This window comes from Gossypium hirsutum, chromosome A07, assembly GCF_007990345.1.
Source record: "Gossypium hirsutum isolate 1008001.06 chromosome A07, Gossypium_hirsutum_v2.1, whole genome shotgun sequence".
NCBI classification, from domain to species: Eukaryota; Viridiplantae; Streptophyta; class Magnoliopsida; order Malvales; family Malvaceae; genus Gossypium; species Gossypium hirsutum.
The window spans coordinates 6,245,575-6,262,285 of record NC_053430.1 but is presented as its reverse complement, the minus strand read 5'-3'; the positions used below and the strand labels follow the sequence as shown (position 1 = coordinate 6,262,285).

General features: G+C 32.7%; 2 protein-coding genes and 1 non-coding gene across 3 annotated transcripts; 2 read left to right on the top strand and 1 right to left on the bottom strand.

Annotated features, from left to right (window-relative positions):
* LOC121232033 (bidirectional sugar transporter N3) lies at nt 1-3,021 on the bottom strand. The gene is made up of 6 exons (XM_041117366.1): nt 2,879-3,021; nt 2,748-2,784; nt 2,446-2,656; nt 2,199-2,357; nt 1,989-2,108; nt 1-535 (listed from the first exon to the last, which is right to left on the bottom strand). The coding sequence occupies exons 1-6, from the start codon at nt 2,919-2,921 to the stop codon at nt 275-277; spliced, it is 831 nt and encodes a 276-aa protein (XP_040973300.1). The 5' UTR covers nt 2,922-3,021; the 3' UTR covers nt 1-274.
* Nucleotides 3,022-6,146: 3,125 nt separating this feature from the next.
* On the top strand, nt 6,147-6,218 carry TRNAQ-UUG (transfer RNA glutamine (anticodon UUG)). Its single transcript has one exon. It is a non-coding gene; the product is annotated as a tRNA-Gln (tRNA).
* Nucleotides 6,219-7,497: 1,279 nt separating this feature from the next.
* Nucleotides 7,498-8,416, top strand: LOC121232032 (uncharacterized). Its single transcript, XM_041117365.1, has 3 exons — nt 7,498-7,840; nt 7,912-7,985; nt 8,150-8,416. Exons 1-3 carry the CDS (start codon nt 7,531-7,533, stop codon nt 8,255-8,257), a joined length of 492 nt encoding a protein of 163 aa, XP_040973299.1. The 5' UTR covers nt 7,498-7,530; the 3' UTR covers nt 8,258-8,416.
* Nucleotides 8,417-16,711: the final 8,295 nt, after the last annotated feature.

The window sequence follows — 16,711 nt, the reverse complement described above, 5'->3', positions numbered from 1 at the left end:
TAATTCGAACCTTCAATAATTGTAAATATAACTATAAATTTCAGTTGGGAGATGTTACAGAGTCCAAGCATCCTCCAATCTTGAATTTTCTTTCCAATGGCAAAGAAAAAAAATGCAAAATTAAATATTTAAAAAAGGAAGCCTTGAAAAACCAGGAGTCCAATCATTTCAATGGTTGCTCCTGCCTTAATTTGGCTTTAGTTACATATTAATATCTTTAAAAGTTGTGTATAATGGGTAACAATGTAAAATTAAGGCAAATTCAAACTCCACATTAAGCTTCATCATCACTATGTTCTAACTGAGGGCCATACAAATTTTCATCTCTACCGACTTCGATGTTACCGGAAAGTGAAACTTGCGGCGACGAACTGTCTATATTTGAAGCTTTGATATGATTCATGTTCTTTCCGTTCACAGTCGGCGACGGTTGCTTCCTTTCATGGTCTTTGGCAAAGTTGTTATTGAACTTTTTGTAGACTACATATAGTAGCATTTGGATTGTTCCTAGAACAACTCCCACAATGTTTGGGAGCTGAGATTATTAAACCAATAAAGAAATCAGATAAAAATGAGGTGAAACTACAACAATAGGAAATTAGAAATGCGTGAATGAAGGGGTCGATATTTCTAGGTTGAGGCCACATTTCATGCATTTGATCAATAGAGAAAAAATAATAGATAAATCATTTTTATTTCATTGCTATACTCCCTGCACTTTTCAAAAATTAAGAATTTAGTTCTTGTACTTATATTTTTAAAATTTTAGTTCTTTTACTTTTTAAATTTTAAAATTTAGGTCTAAATATTAATATAGTTAATTTTTTTTGGTTAAATTCAAGTTAATTACAAAATCTTTTTTAAATTACAAGACTATCAAATAAATATTTTTTTTTTCAAAATGTAACAACAACCAACTTAACAAAAAGAAATTAACAGTTGAACTTGAATTTTGAAATCTAAAATTTAAAAAAATTAAATTTTCAATATTTAAAAAGCGCAAAAACTATAAGCATATTTTAACTTATATATTTTCATTTCACAAGTCAAGGTATAGATATGAAATTTAAAAACTCTATTTTTCCATCAAATTATTATTTTTCGTTACTATATTCAACTTGAGAATGTTGAAATTTTATTCTATATATTAATTTGGTATAATTTAATATTACTTATCATTATTGTTATGCCTTAGTTTAAACCACTAATACTGTTAAAAAATTGATCAGTGAACTAATGTTAATTTTTTTTTTAAAAAAAGTCCAAATCATGAGGTTAATGTTGGAGTTATCTTTCTAAATAAAAAATAGTGAAAATAATTATTTTGATAGTCCCAATTTTACCTTTTAAATGACAGGAAAATTTTGGGTATCAATTTCTTTTTAAAAAATTTAAATTAAAAGAATTATTTAATTGTATTAGTGAATTAGATTTGTTAAGGGGTGAGGGAGACTACTCCTTAAAGAAAAGTCTCTGAGGTGATAACATACTTTTGATTTAATCTTTTTTAAATAATAAAATTTTGATTTAATCTTTTAAAAATTATATTTTTACTATAGTAAAAATTACAATTTAATTTCGTCCTAAAAAATGTTTTAGCTTTATCCCTAATATTCTTTAATTGGTGATCTATATGTCATAAGTCAGGAATTCAAACCCCACTAAGGCAGAGACGCTTATATTCCCTTGGTGTACACCCACATACTACCGAATTCCTCATGGCGCTCCCCATTTGCAAACCAAGTCTCTCATGGAAAATTGGCTTTTAATAGAGGTGGGAGACAAAACTCCGACACGACTACTAATCATTATTGAGGTCTAATCAGTTACCTAACAAACAACACTCCAAAAACTTCGACGAAGAGATCAATTTCCCTCAACAAAATCCAAGCATAATATTAATACCAAATTAAAATATAACCTAGTTTTTTAAAATTTTAATGTATCTTCAACTTATAATATAGATATATGGATTTGAAAATACTTACAGATATATAAAAGTCCTTAAGAAGTAGCCCGTAAACCAACCACAAGATGGCGCTGCAGGTGAGGAAAAATGATAAAGTGAATGGCATGAACTCCACACTTTTGGTGTGAATGACCGACCTCTATCAAAAAATTAAACACCATTAATTAATAATTAAAACAAGACAAATCAAATTAAAATTATTGATTAAACAATAATAATTATATCTAACCATTATACTCAAAGGAGCTGCAAAAACAGCAGCCGATGTCACCACACATGACCATCCAATAACATGGATTCGACTTCTCCCTTTTAAAAAGAAATGTGTAATAAGAACCAAAACAAGAGCTCCCATATTGAATACCAGAAGCAACCTCAATGTCAATATCTGCCAAAACCTTATATAAGCTCGTTATTTTTTTTTTTTTGTGTATATATATATATATATGTATATTACAGTATTATTAGTAGCATACCCTAGCTTTCTTGGGAGCATAAACGATGAAGACGATGATGTAAATGGTTTCCACAACACAACCAATGGAGTTTATGGTCATTAAAAGGAAAGCATTGGGTTTTAAAGTGGCGTAATAGATCCATAGCACCGCACTCACTAGGGCAACCACGTAAGGTAGTGATTCGAACCCTTCTGTTGATTTCTTTTTATAAACCCGAACAAATGTTGGCCTAGCAATTCTCAATATATATATACATCAAATCCCATGTTATATATGTGTATGTATACATAGAAAAAGAAAAGAAAAGAAGAAACACTTACAAAGGAGCAAGGTACACCATGAAAGAGAGAATGTTACCTATATTTGTTGGGATTTTCAGAAATGAACAAGATGTTAATTATATGAATGTATATGTATGTATATATATATGTATATGGAAATGGAATTATACCTAGAATGCCAGAGATGAATATCCATGGATGGTGGTAAGCCATTTTTGTTTTTGAGCTACAAGTCTTTCTCTTTGATGTTTGAAGGGTATATAATGTATAGAAATAATATGTAGAAGGAGGTTAATTGTAAGTCAGGTAAAGACCCAATACTAGTTTCTTCTTATCCAAATTCTAACACATTTGGTGTGATATATTAATAGAGACTAAAGATGGGTCCTTTTTTATTTTACAAAAAACACCACAACTTTTTACGATTAATAGAAAACATCAGTTGCATGTTTTGTTGAATATGGCTTTTCAGCTTTGAAGTTTTTTTTCTTTCTGAAATTAAATTTGATTTTTTTTAGGTGTATTGTAATTGATTTTATTTTTATAAATTGATGTTATTTTTTAATTTATAGGATAAATCTCAAAACTATACATGTACTTTGGTTTAATGTGTACTTTTAAACATGAAATTCGATTTTGTGTAATTTTATATATAAAATTTTGATTTGATTCAATTCTCACAAATTATTAATATAATTATTGGTATAGCATATTTTTATGTTTATATATTGCATATACAAATAAAGAACTAAATTGATTTAGTTATATCTTTGAATGTACATAATTGAATTAAAATTAAAGTTCCATATATACAATTTGAACCACAATCAAAGTTTCATGTGTATAACTGCACTAAATCAAAATTGAGATTTGTCAACAAGTTAAATGGCACTACCCAAGACAACCTTAACATTCATTATATTGATTTAAGTTTTGATACGGAGTTATTCCTTTGTAATATTTTATTAAAAGTTAAAAAGTAACATTTAGTCCTTGAACTGGGTAAATTTTTTTTATCTTGGTCTTTTTTTTATTTTACTTTTTTGTTTTTCATTAATCTCAAAATTTGACAATTTTTTTTCAATTTGATCCTTGAATTTGGATTTTGTTCAGTATGATGATGTGGCACTCCCTGAATTTTTTTAAAAAAATTATAATTTATATACATTTTTAAATATTTTTTATTTTTAAAATTTTATATAATTTTTTTAAAAAAATTCAAGTGATGGCATGGCACAATCTCATAGCACCATGTCATCACTCCTGAACAGATTCCAAATTTAGGGATCAATTTGAGAAAATTTATCAAGATTCGGAACTAATGTGAAAAAGAAAACAATTTAAGGACCAAGTTAAAAAATTACCACATTCAATATATCAAAATATTAAATAAACGTGACTGGGATTTGAGTATTTTGAAAGTTAAGATCCATAATATCTTTATCTGATAGATCATATGTGAAACAGCTATCTATCCAAATTGAGAAGTAACTTGTGGTTAGTTTCTTATGTGTACTTAAGGGATATAACACTATTGAGGAATATGATTTGGACAATAATTGGTAATATATTGAGCATTGTTGGTCAATAAAAGAAGATGGTGTTCCTCAATAATGTCGATATTTCAGACAATTATTGATTTATCCTATATATATATAATACATATGTTTAGCAACAAAAGGGATATTGAATTCAGAGAATTTTGTGAAAACCAAATGGAATACAGCCTAAGCCAAAGAAGATCTACAAGAAACAAAGCTAATTAACCTATTGTACTTACAGTTAGAGGAGGAAATTAATGATATATAGCACAGTTTCTTTTCTTTTGATGTTGAAAACGTTTTGATACTTGAAGTGTTCTATAATATATATGTTGTTAGTTTCAAAATAGATATTTGCAAGTAAAATAAGAGCAGTGCCGAAAACAGTGTTGGTAACTAGTATCAACTGCTTCAGGCATTAAGTATGAACAAACCAAAAATACAATGAACACACGATATATTTATATGGTTCGGTTTTCTTACGTTCGCGGGGCCTTTCTAAAAGAGATAATTCACTATCTTAGCAACATGTACAATAAATTATCACAACCTCTAATACTCACCAATTAGACTCCTCACTTTTGTACCTAAGATCCTTTATTAGATTATGAATTTCACTGTTGTGAAATGATGCTACATACTGCAGAAGTCGTGTATCCGATGTACCAACTTTTGGTTCCTTAACTACTTGAACTTAAGCCTTAATTTACATTAAAGTTTACGAGTCACACGTACATAGTCCTTGATCCACTTAGGATTAATGTATGTCACACTATGAACGTTACAGTGAATAGATTCATAAATAGATCTAGGGCCTATTCTACTTGGGTCCTATCCAATGTATTGTCAGTCTAGTCAGTCACATTTATATCTCTATTTTCTGGAAGTCATCTGCTCTAATACCCAAGATAAGTTATCTCCCTAATTAGACTTAATAGATGACATATTAGTCTTTCAACCGATTTACCTAATTTTGTTTAGACTAAGGACTTGTTTAGATTATCTACTAGTATAAATTATTTTTCTATATTACGATCTAACCACATAATACCACTTAGTATTACTTAAACATTAAATAATTAGCGAGTCAATATTTGCTTCCATTTTGCTTTGTGTACAAAAACGATTAAAGACAAAATACAAATATATGTAAACAAAATCATTGCACTAAGGACACTAAATCTCAACTGCTGTCAGCCTCCTCCCTCTGCCCCTGATTGGATTCCAACTTAATTAGAAAATAATTAAAGAACCATGTTTTCTTTATAAAGTTATACTATAGTGAGAATACTTGCGTTATTATATTTCTACATAAAATTAATAAAAACCTATATATGTTGGGATTTAAACTTGAACATTTCAATTTTTAAGATTATCATTTTAAAAAAAAATCATTTAATTTTTATATTTTTTTTCTTTTTTAATTTCTCAATATATCTATCAGAGCGAGCGCAGAACTAATCCTCCACATTATGTAGGCCCATTAAAGGGCAGATATTAACCACGAGTTTTAAAGCTACTCCATACCTAAAATGAGAATCAAACTCTATACTTAATACATAATAGCTTTCATCTATATGGGAAGCGTGTAATAATCTATACGTATGATGCTACTAAGTTTGCCATTAATCAGGGCTTACTTAATTATTGTTAAACTAATTAAATTGATGATTTGAGAAGCCATAAAAGAAATTTTGGAATGATTCAAACTTGTATTAGGTAGATATATTAATTGCAATTTAAGGATTGATTATTGCCCAACATTGTAAGGTTTGCTTCAATCTACGTCACCTATCTTTTTTTTCTATTTTTACTTTTAGAGCCCTTGTATAAATTTCTCTAATTAATTAATTATCCTTAATAAAATAGTTTACTTTGAGTACTGTGTCCAACACTCGGTTCCATGGTGTAGTGGTTAGCACTCTGGACTTTGAATCCAGCGACCTGTGTTCGACTCCCGGTGGGACCTCTTGCTTTTTTTCTTTTTTTGTTAAAATATAATTTGAAATTTAGTTTTTATACTTTTATTTTTAAGAATTTTGTCTCTCTACATATCAAAATTCAAATACAATTATCAAAATTCAAATACAATTATTAACACTGTTAAAATTATTTTATTAAATTTAAGTTCATTAAAATATCATTTTTTTAGTTACATCTATTAAGTGATTTTTTTTTATTTTAAAATGTCACACTAACAAATTGAACAAAAAACAATAATAGTGTTAACAAATAGACCTACATTTTAAAAACTAAAAAGCAGAGGGACTAAATTCTTAAAGATAAAAGTATAAGACTGAATTTCAAATTTCTGAAAAGTACAGAGACTTTTAACTTATTTTAACCTAGCTTTTTATGTTTTAAGGGCCATTAAACTTTTTTTACACAATATTATTTTGGTGAGTATTTGTTGTATTTGATATACTAACAATTTATTTTTTTTAACTATATCTACTAATATGTCACATTTCTTATATATATATATATATATATATATATATTTTACTATACTCTATACCCAACCTAGTTTGTGAAATTTTTTTTACTTGTCAATCAAAATCCCACATTTGCTATTCCCATGTATTTGACCATGTCTGAGTTGTTAGAAAACCTAAATAAGAAATTGAAACAATAAAAATAAAAATTAATGATGGTTTTGAGGGCATGTACAACACTTTTCTTAAGGTTTTAATATGGGTAAATATATTTGAAAGGTTGGGTTTGATGAAATTAGTTTTTATGCTATTTAACAGATTAATTTGGTTCTTATAGTATTAAAAAGAAACAAGTAAGATCAAATTAAAATAGAGCCAACCCTTTTATTGTTTAAAGTATATATAATTTATTATTTGATAGAGTTAATATTTTTTTAAAAAAAAAAAAGTTTTTATGATTGAACTGCAATTAAAATTTAATATTTAGACATTTTTAATTTTTTATTAGTATAAAGAGTAATTAATCCATTTAATAATAGATAAATTAATTTAATTCGATTCTTATAATAGAACAACTTCCCAGATACATTAACTTCTTTAATATACTTTCAATACTCCAAACAAAATAGTGAAAATGAATCTTTTATATAGGTATATAATACGTGTATGTTTCCATGAATAGTATGCAAGTTAAATATCTGATGGTGTTTGTCGAAGCTATTATAAACCCAAAATTACCATCCATTTGGCTTGTTATCCCCATCTCTCTCAACCCTATTTTTGTTGCTTCATTTAATCTTTTAAAGAAATTTGAGACAAAAGAAAACCATCAAAAACAGAATAGAGATGCCTTTGCCTAAACTGCCTCCGCTCCTCTGCCATAGGGTGGAGGAGATTCGGAGAAGCAGAAAAAGGGCTGTTGCTGACTCCGGTGAAGATCTTATTTCCCAAAATGGTAATAGTAATGAATCAAATGAAAGTCAAAAGTTTACCTCTGTACAAAGAAATGATAGCAACAACAACACCAGAGAAAGAAGAACACAGAGTTTAGAGTTTGGCAGTGTAGATGACCCTCTTAATTGTCCAAGCTCACCAAGTTTCAGATTTTACATTACACCTTTGGTCAAGGATAAGAAGAATGATGATAATTGTAATTGTAAGTACATTTTTCATGCTTTCAATCATGAATTCTGAATTTTTCAACAACAACCATTTTTATTGTTGTAGGCAAAAATGATCTTCAGAAGAAAGAGTCGTTTAGCAAATCTGATGGGACTGACGAATCCCAGACATCCAGTGAGGTAATTTGATATCCCAAACACCAACATCGTTAGACCTGTTCATAAGCTTCAACAAGATAAATTTTAGGCCAAATGAGGCCAGTCTGAATTCTAAGTGTCGTGCATGAATACCTCTAATGAAAATGAAAATCAGGTTGACATAGCTGAAGGTTTTCTTATTTCAGGAGTCGCCAACGAAGCTGAAAAATGAATCAAAAGGGACGAAAATGTGGTTTCTCTTGCCTTGGGGGAAATATATGAAAAACTTGATTCATATTAAACCATGTTGCTAATTGTATGTTATGGTAGTCATCGAGATTTTTCATTCAGCAAAGTTAGATGATTATGCTAACATTAAAAGAGAAAAGAGACTTATTTCTTTCTCTCTCTTTCTCTTTTTATTTTAGCTATATTCTACGGCTCTTAGGAATAAATCTCATAATTATAAATTATCTTTTATTTATTATATGGATTAAATTTTGATTTAATTATACATATTTAAGAAAATAAATTAATTCAATTATTTTCATGTTGGGTTAATATTATGAAGAAGAATAACAAATAAATCTAGCTTCATGTTAATTTAATTTAATTGTTTGTATATACAATAAGTAATCATAAAATGGTAATGCTATTAAAGTTAGTAGCTTATGAAAATTAAAACCAAAACTAAATTTTATATATACAATTATATTTCCATAGTTACCGAAATTAAACTCCACAACCAAGCAAAGGTGGATTCAGGGGCTGGCCTAAAATGAAAAATTTATATTTAGGCCCTTGAATTTTTTTAAAAATTTTAAATTAGTAAAAGTAAAATTGTACTTTAGCCTCCCTTAAAATTATAAAAATTAGATTTAATCATTTAAAAATTATAAAGATATAGACTATAAAAATTTAAAATTTCATTCAGCGCCCCTAATAGCTTGTTTAGTTGGCTGTAATGCTAAACCATTACAGCCTTATTCAGTGGGCCCAACCCTATTCCATTGTTTGGTTGGTTGAAGGGCTATTACAGCCTTATTCCTTAGAGCCTTATTCAAGGCAAAACTACCGTTTATCATTCAGTAGCCTCCTCACTGAATACCTATTCAGCGTGAAATTTTATCGACTTTGCCCTTCTCTTCTTTCTCACATCTGACCATTTTTCTTCTTCTTTTTTTTTTCACTTCTGATTCCTATTTCCTTCCAACCTTCTCCATCTTTTTCACCCCTAAACCATCCTCACCAACCTTATCCAAGCCCGAACCTAGATCCAATTTCAAACTAAAGCCACCAAATTCTTACTTGCCGGCGAATTCCATCGATTCTTGATCCTCAAGCTCCGGTTGAATTCCATCGATTTCCCATTTCCACAAATTCATCCTCAAGCTCCGGTTGTGAAGAGTGGATAAAAACTTCATCAGGATCTGTTGTTCCAATAGGGTCGGAAGCGTGTAAATTATTGTACTAAAAAATCACACAAAGTTCAATTCCCAGGGAAGAGAGGTGGATCACATGGATCTCTTAAATACCAAGTCTTTCCTTAGTCAGAATATCCCTTCTATAGTAATTTAATAGCACAATTAAATACTACTATTATACCCTCAAATATTGAAAGAAAAATAGGACAAGAAAGAACACAAGAGTTTTAACGAGGTTCGGTAAATTATACCTACGTCCTCGGGCACTAACACCAGATGATAACTTTACTATCTCCAAAGTATTACAAACAAATAGAATTCCTTAAGAATTCTCAAATGGGAGAAGAGAGAAAACTAAGAGAGAAAGATTGGTTGGGATGAATTGAAATGAGAAATGAGAAGGCCTATTTATAGTTAAGGTTTAAGGACCAAACAATAAATAGCCCATTATCTCAAGGACAAAAAAAAAATTATCCCATGCCACTTTTTCAAAGTCAACTTTAGGGTGCTAAACTTGCACCACTTTGTATTGTTTGCCATTAATGTTGTCTCCCATTAATGTTAACAATCTCCACCTTGAAGATTTGATTAGGATAATCACATCTTCACACACTTCCTTCAACTCCCCAAATTCGATAAAGCTATCTTTTGTAGTGCCTACAAATGCACTCTCGAGCGCCATACACCTGAAGGTGCTCAAATTCTCAGGATGTTAATCAAGTTCAAACAATGATTAAACTTGATTGTTGTTACCACCTTGGTCATCATATCTGCGGGATTATCTGCTGTTGGAATCTTCTGAAGTAGAATTTTTCCTTTTTCAAAGACTTCCCGCACAAAGTGATATCTTACGTCGATATGTTTGGTTCTTGAATGATAGACTTGATTTTTCGCTAAATGAATAGCGCTCTGACTGTCACAATATAAACTTATGTGACTTTGAACAACTCCTAAGTCTTTCAACAATCCATTAAGCCAAATAGCCTCCTTAACAGCTTCTGTAACTGCCATATATTCTGCCTCTGTAGTAGACACAGCTACTGTAGACTGTAAGGTAGACTTCCAACTCACTGGGGCTTTCGCAAGAGTAAACAGATACCCCGTAGTTGAACGACGTTTATCTAAATCACCAGCAAAGTCGGAATCAACATATCCAACTACAAACTGACCAAGTGCTTCATCCTATTCAAAAATTAAACCAACATCTACGATTTTTCGAAGATACCGTAGAATCCATTTCACAGCTTGCCAATGTCCTTTTCCAGGATCATGCATATACCTGCTCACAACTCCAACAACTTGTGAAATGTCAGGCCGCGTACACACCATCGTATACATCAAACTCCCAACTGCATTAGCATATGGGACTTTTGCCATATATTCTCTTTCTTCTTCAGTTTTCGGAGATAATTGAGCACTAAGTTTCAAATGAGAAGCAAGTGGGGTACTTACATGTTTTGTGTTTTCATTTACACCAAAACATTGTAATACCTTTTTCAGATATTGCTTCTGATTCAAACAAAGCTTGCCTCTCTGTCTATCTCTACTTATCTCCATGCCGAGAATCTTCTTGGCCTCACCTAGATCTTTCATCTCGAACTCTTGATTCAACTGAGCCTTCAGCTTATCTATCTCTTTTTGGCTCTTCGAAGCGATTAACATATCATCAACATACAAGAGTAGATAAATGAAAGATCCGTCATGCAGCTTCTGCAAATACACACAATTGTCATATTTGCTTCTTGTGTACTTCTGCCTTCTCATAAAGCTATCAAATCGCTTGTACCACTGCCTCGGGGATTGCTTCAATCCATATAGCGATTTGTTCAGCTTACAAACCCAATTTCTACCACCAGCATCTGTGTATCCTTCGGGCTGAGTCATATAGATCTCCTCTTCTAACTCACCATGCAAGAAAGCCGTCTTAACATCAAGTTGAGCTAGCTCCAAATTCAACTGTGCTACCAAGGCCAACAAAATTCTAATGGAGGAATGCTTCACAATAGGGGAAAATACATCATTGTAGTCAATTTCCTCCTTCTGAGCGTAGCCTTTAGCTACCAATCTTACCTTGTAGCGAATATCCTTCTTGCTAGGAGATCCATCTTTCTTTGCGAATACCCACTTGCATCCAATTGCCCTTTTACCTTTCGGTAATTGCGCCAACTCCCAAGTATTGTTCTTCCGGAGAAACTGCATTTCTTCATCCATGGCGCTTTTCCATTTATCACTTTCTAAGCTTTGCATTGCTTCTTGATAAGTGATAGGAATATCATCAACAACGGGAAGGGCGTAGGCCACCATATCAGTAAATCGAGCAGGTTTACGAATTTCTCTCCGTGGCCTTGCAACTGCAACTGGTTCTGGTGTACTTAGTGGTTCTTGGGTCAGAACCTCTTCAACCTCTAATTCTTCCATTGTGGCTGGAGAATTAGACTTATTAACTGGGCAAATCCCCATCTGCTCAAACTCCACCTGTTTTTGGAGTACACTCCACCTGCTGTGGAGTATTGCTCGTCTGAATATCTTTATCTGCTACCTTTTTCAATGTGGCAGATTCATCAAATGTAACATCTCTGCTACAGATCATTTTCTTTGTGCTTAAGCACCAAAGACGAAATCCCTTCACTCCAGAAGTGATTCCCATAAAGAGAGCTTTCTTTGCCCTCGGATCTAACTTTGACTCCTTCACATGGTAATATGCAGTGGATCCAAACACATGTAAGGAATCATAATCTGTAGCTGGTTTTCCAGACCATACCTCCATAGGAGTTTTTCTTTCTAATGCAGATGATGGCAAACGATTAACAAGATGGCCAGCGTATGTCACAGCCTCAGCCCAAAATTGCTTGCCCAACCCAGCATTGGACAACATACATCGAACTTTCTCCAGCAATGTTCGATTCATACGCTCTGCCAATCCATTCTGCTGTGGTGTATCCCTAACTGTGAAGTGTCGAACAATACCATACTCTTGGCACACATCGAAGAACGGATCACTTTTATATTCCCCTCCATTGTCCGTCCTAAGCCGCTTGATTTTCTTGCCAGTCTGGTTTCCGATCATAGTTTTCCATTTAAGAAAAACTCTAAGCACTTCATCCTTAGTTCTCATGGTATACACCCAAACTCTTCTGGAAAAGTCATCAACAAAAGTAACAAAGTAGTGTTTTCCTCCCAATGAAGGTGTCTTGGAAGGCCCCCACACATCTGAGTGAACATATTCCAAAATACCTTTTGTATTATGGATAGCAGTACCGAATTTCACTCCCTTTTGCTTTCCCAGAACACAATGCTCGCAAAATTTTAATTTGCAAGCCTTTGCACCTTTCAACAATCCTTGCTTTGCCAGAATTTGCAAGGATTTTTCGCTGGCATGTCCCAACTTCATATGCCACAACTGTATTGAGTCCAATTCTTTGTTGCCGGAAGCTGCAGCGACTGCTCCAATAACTGTACTACCTTGGTAGTAATACAAGTTATTTTTCCTGATGCCCTTCAATATCACAAGTGCGCCAGATGTCACTTTCAAAACCCCATCTCTCATAGTAACAACTGAACCATTGGATTCCAAGGCTCCCAATGAGACGAGATTTTTCTTCAAACTGGGCACGTACCGAACATCAGTCAGAACTCTGGTTGATCCATCTTTATTCTTTAATTAGATTGAACCTATCCCAACAGTTTTACAGGCATTGTCATTGCCCATATAAACAACTCCTCCATTTAGTTCTACTAAATCAGAGAACCACTCCCGGTTAGGGGACATATGATAGGTACAACCCGAATCCAATATCCACTCATCTGAATGGAACGACGATGATGATGCAACCAGTGATAGTTCAGAGTCACTAGTATCATGCTTAGCAACACAAGCATCTACAGCAGCTTTTCCCTTATTCTTCAGCTTTGGACAATTTTTCTTCCAGTGGCCTTTCTCATGACAAAAAGCACATTCATCTTTCCCGAGTCTGGACTTTGACTTTGATCTCCCCTTTTGAGTTTTCTTCCGAGTGTATGAACGACCTCGGACTACTAAAGATTCTGTATCTCTGATTGAGTTTTTCTGTTTGTCCTTCTTTCTCTGTTCATAACTGTATAAGGCCGCACAGACTTCGCTCAGAGATATATCACTCCTGCCATGAAGTAGAGTAGTTTCTAGGAACTCAAACTCCTCAGGAAGTGACCCCAACAGCATCAAAGCCAAATCTTCATCTTTGAATGTCTCATCCATATTCAGCAAATCAGTGACTAACTGATTAAATTTGGTGATGTGATCATTCATTGTGGTACTTGGGACGTATGTGAAGCGAAACAGTCTTTTCTTCAAGTGGAGCTTATTTTGACTGTTTTTCTTCAAAAATTTTTCTTCAAGTGCCACCCACAACTTATTTGCAGAAGTCTCCTTTGAAAAAGCATACCTCTGCTCTCGAGAAAGGCTTGATCGAATTGTGCCACATGCCAACCGATTGATCGCCTTCCACTCTTTCTCCTGTACATCATCTGGTTTCTCTTCATCAATGGGAATGTCTAGACCCTGCTGAAAAAGGGGCATCTAGAACCTCACTTTGCCACATACCAAAATGGCCCGTGCCATCAAAGATCTCCACGGCCAGTCTTGCATTTGCAATTGTCGGTCTTATCCACATGGACGATGTTGAAGCTCCTACACCGACCGTTTTCTCCATAATCTTTCAATATACCTAAGGAAATCTTTTCTGATGTGGAAGATCAGTTCAAACTGCAACCACAAAGCATACTACGATTAACCTTCGGCTCTTGATACCACTTGTTGTTCCAATAGGGTCGGAAGCGTGTAAATTATTGTACTAAAAAATCACACAAAGTTCAATTCCCAGGGAAGAGAGGTGGATCACATGGATCTCTTAAATACCAAGTCTTTCCTTAGTCAGAATATCCCTTCTATAGTAATTTAATAGCACAATTAAATACTACTATTATACCCTCAAATATTGAAAGAAAAATAGGACAAGAAAGAACACAAGAGTTTTAACGAGGTTCGGTAAATTATACCTACGTCCTCGGGCACTAACACCAGATGATAACTTTACTATCTCCAAAGTATTACAAACAAATAGAATTCCTTAAGAATTCTCAAATGGGAGAAGAGAGAAAACTAAGAGAGAAAGATTGGTTGGGATGAATTGAAATGAGAAATGAGAAGGCCTATTTATAGTTGAGGTTTAAGGACCAAACAATAAATAGCCCATTATCTCAAGGACAAAAAAAAATTATCCCATGCCACTTTTTCAAAGTCAACTTTAGGGTGCTAAACTTGCACCACTTTGTATTGTTTGCCATTAATATTGTCTCCCATTAATGTTAACAGGATCCTTATCATCTTCAACTGCACATGCAGATTTATGTGGATTTTGTTTTTAAAATAGGAATGAAGCATTTCTATTAAAGAGTAATACAGTTGTTGTTGAAGATTTCTTTGTGCACCTGGTATGTTTCTCAATTAGTCACTTTCTATCACTTGGGTTAAGAAAATGCACAAAAATTAATACTTGTGTGATTTAAGTTGACTTATGGTTTAGTGCTATGTCTGAACAAGACCAGAATAGTTATTTATAACAGTATTGGATCACCTCTAATCCATACTTTTTTGAAATTAAAAAAAATCAATAATAAGAGACACTTTGTCCTCTCTTCTTTCACGAAGGATGTCCTGGTTTCTGCTTTGTGTTATTTGTATATGTATAGTATTAAATAAATGTCAAAGTAGTATGTGTTTAAGATTTTAGTTCCTCCTTTCATAGAAAAGCAAGTTGTTAATGCTTCGTAGACATAGTGATATATTATAGATAAGCACAAGGGTCATTCTACTAGATCTTCCAAGTGAGTCTGTAAGGTATGTCAGAGTAAATTTAATAATTTCCCGTTTTGTTGCTTCATTAATTTGGTACATTGAACCTTTTGAACATATAGGCAGCTTCATAATATATTCAAGCAGTTTTTTTATTACTTTATACTAAATTCAATTGAATCATTATTTGGTATGAAGTGATGCAAAATCATGATTGATAAATCTGATAGTCTAAAATAGGCTCCTTGTTTCCCCCTCCTGCCTGAAAAAATGGCCCTCTGAACAGTTGTGGGATCTGTAAATTATGAGGACTTGAATTCTTGAAGACCTTTAACACTATCTTGTGCTAGATTATTATGATAGCAATGTTAAGTTACTCTATGTAACTTATGATTTGTAGCTAAAATATTTTCTTTAATCAGTACAAAATGATTTCAAAAACGCAGCAAGGGGGTTTGATTCATGAAGGAAGCCAGTTTATTTTTTTGTTCAAACAGTTGAAACAAAATTCAAATATTAGTTACTCCTAATAACTATTAGAGATTTGATGAAGGTAGCTCTTCCCCGTCAAAAGCCCTCCTATTACTTTCATCATTAACGCTAAAAAATAGATGGACCAAAAGTGTCGCTTTTCTACTATCTATACAAGCATGTATACCTCTCAAGTCCTTACTCCTGCCACTCAACCCTGCCTGTATAACCCATGTAATAATCTACATAGCATAAGCTAAGCTACCTTTGTACTAGAACAGCTGCAAGTTTAAGCCCTCTTGTTGTCTACTATCTAAATCAAATTGTTGAAATGCCTTGTACCATATTTAAGCACAATCAAGATTAAGTGATCTTATCCTAAGAACATAGAAACTAGTTCATAAAATGATTTTAAATCAAATAGAGATGTAAGCACTAAATTTTTGTTCGACTAGAGTTTGTATTTAATTTTCAAAATTTCAAAAAAAAATAAAAATTGCATTTTGACCCCTAAACTTTTTCCTAAATTTTATTTTGACCCTTATACTTTTTTTAAATTTCACTTAGACCCTTAAAATTTCCTTAAATTACATTTTAACCCTAAATTTTCTAAAAATTATATTTAACCCCAGAAATTTTGCTGCATTTGTGATTTGGTCCTTCAGACAGATTACGTGATTTGGGGCACCCACTTCCCAGATTTTCAGGCCACAAACATGGGTGGCTGCTCCTTCTTCACACACTACCTGCAAATAGCATAAAAAACAAGCAAAATGGTAGAAACACCGGGGGGAGAAAAAAAAGAACACACCAAAAAAGAGAGGATTCTCCCATTTGAGAAAAAGAGCAAAAAAATTCCAGCAAAAATTTCAGCAAAAAAAAAACCAAAAAAAAAGGAACATTCAACAATCTAAGCAAGAAAAAAACCCCAATATCCGGCAAGCAAGCAACCAACCAGAGACTAACCACCATTAACACCATAACCAAGCTCCCAAACCGAAACCCACTCTAAATACCCGAGCCAAACGATTATCAGCCACCCC

Coding starts and splice junctions, on each gene's coding strand:
- LOC121232032 (XM_041117365.1), top strand. CDS start 7,531: ATGCCTTTGCCTAAACTGCCTCCGCTCCTCTGCCATAGGGTGGAGGAG. Junction 7,841..7,911: donor GAATGATGATAATTGTAATT/GTAAGTACATTT, acceptor TTATTGTTGTAG/GCAAAAATGATCTTCAGAAG. Junction 7,986..8,149: donor AATCCCAGACATCCAGTGAG/GTAATTTGATAT, acceptor TTCTTATTTCAG/GAGTCGCCAACGAAGCTGAA.
- LOC121232033 (XM_041117366.1), bottom strand. CDS start 2,921: ATGGCTTACCACCATCCATGGATATTCATCTCTGGCATTCTAG. Junction 2,358..2,445: donor ATGCTCCCAAGAAAGCTAGG/GTATGCTACTAA, acceptor AGGTTTTGGCAG/ATATTGACATTGAGGTTGCT. Junction 2,109..2,198: donor CAGCTCCTTTGAGTATAATG/GTTAGATATAAT, acceptor ATTTTTTGATAG/AGGTCGGTCATTCACACCAA.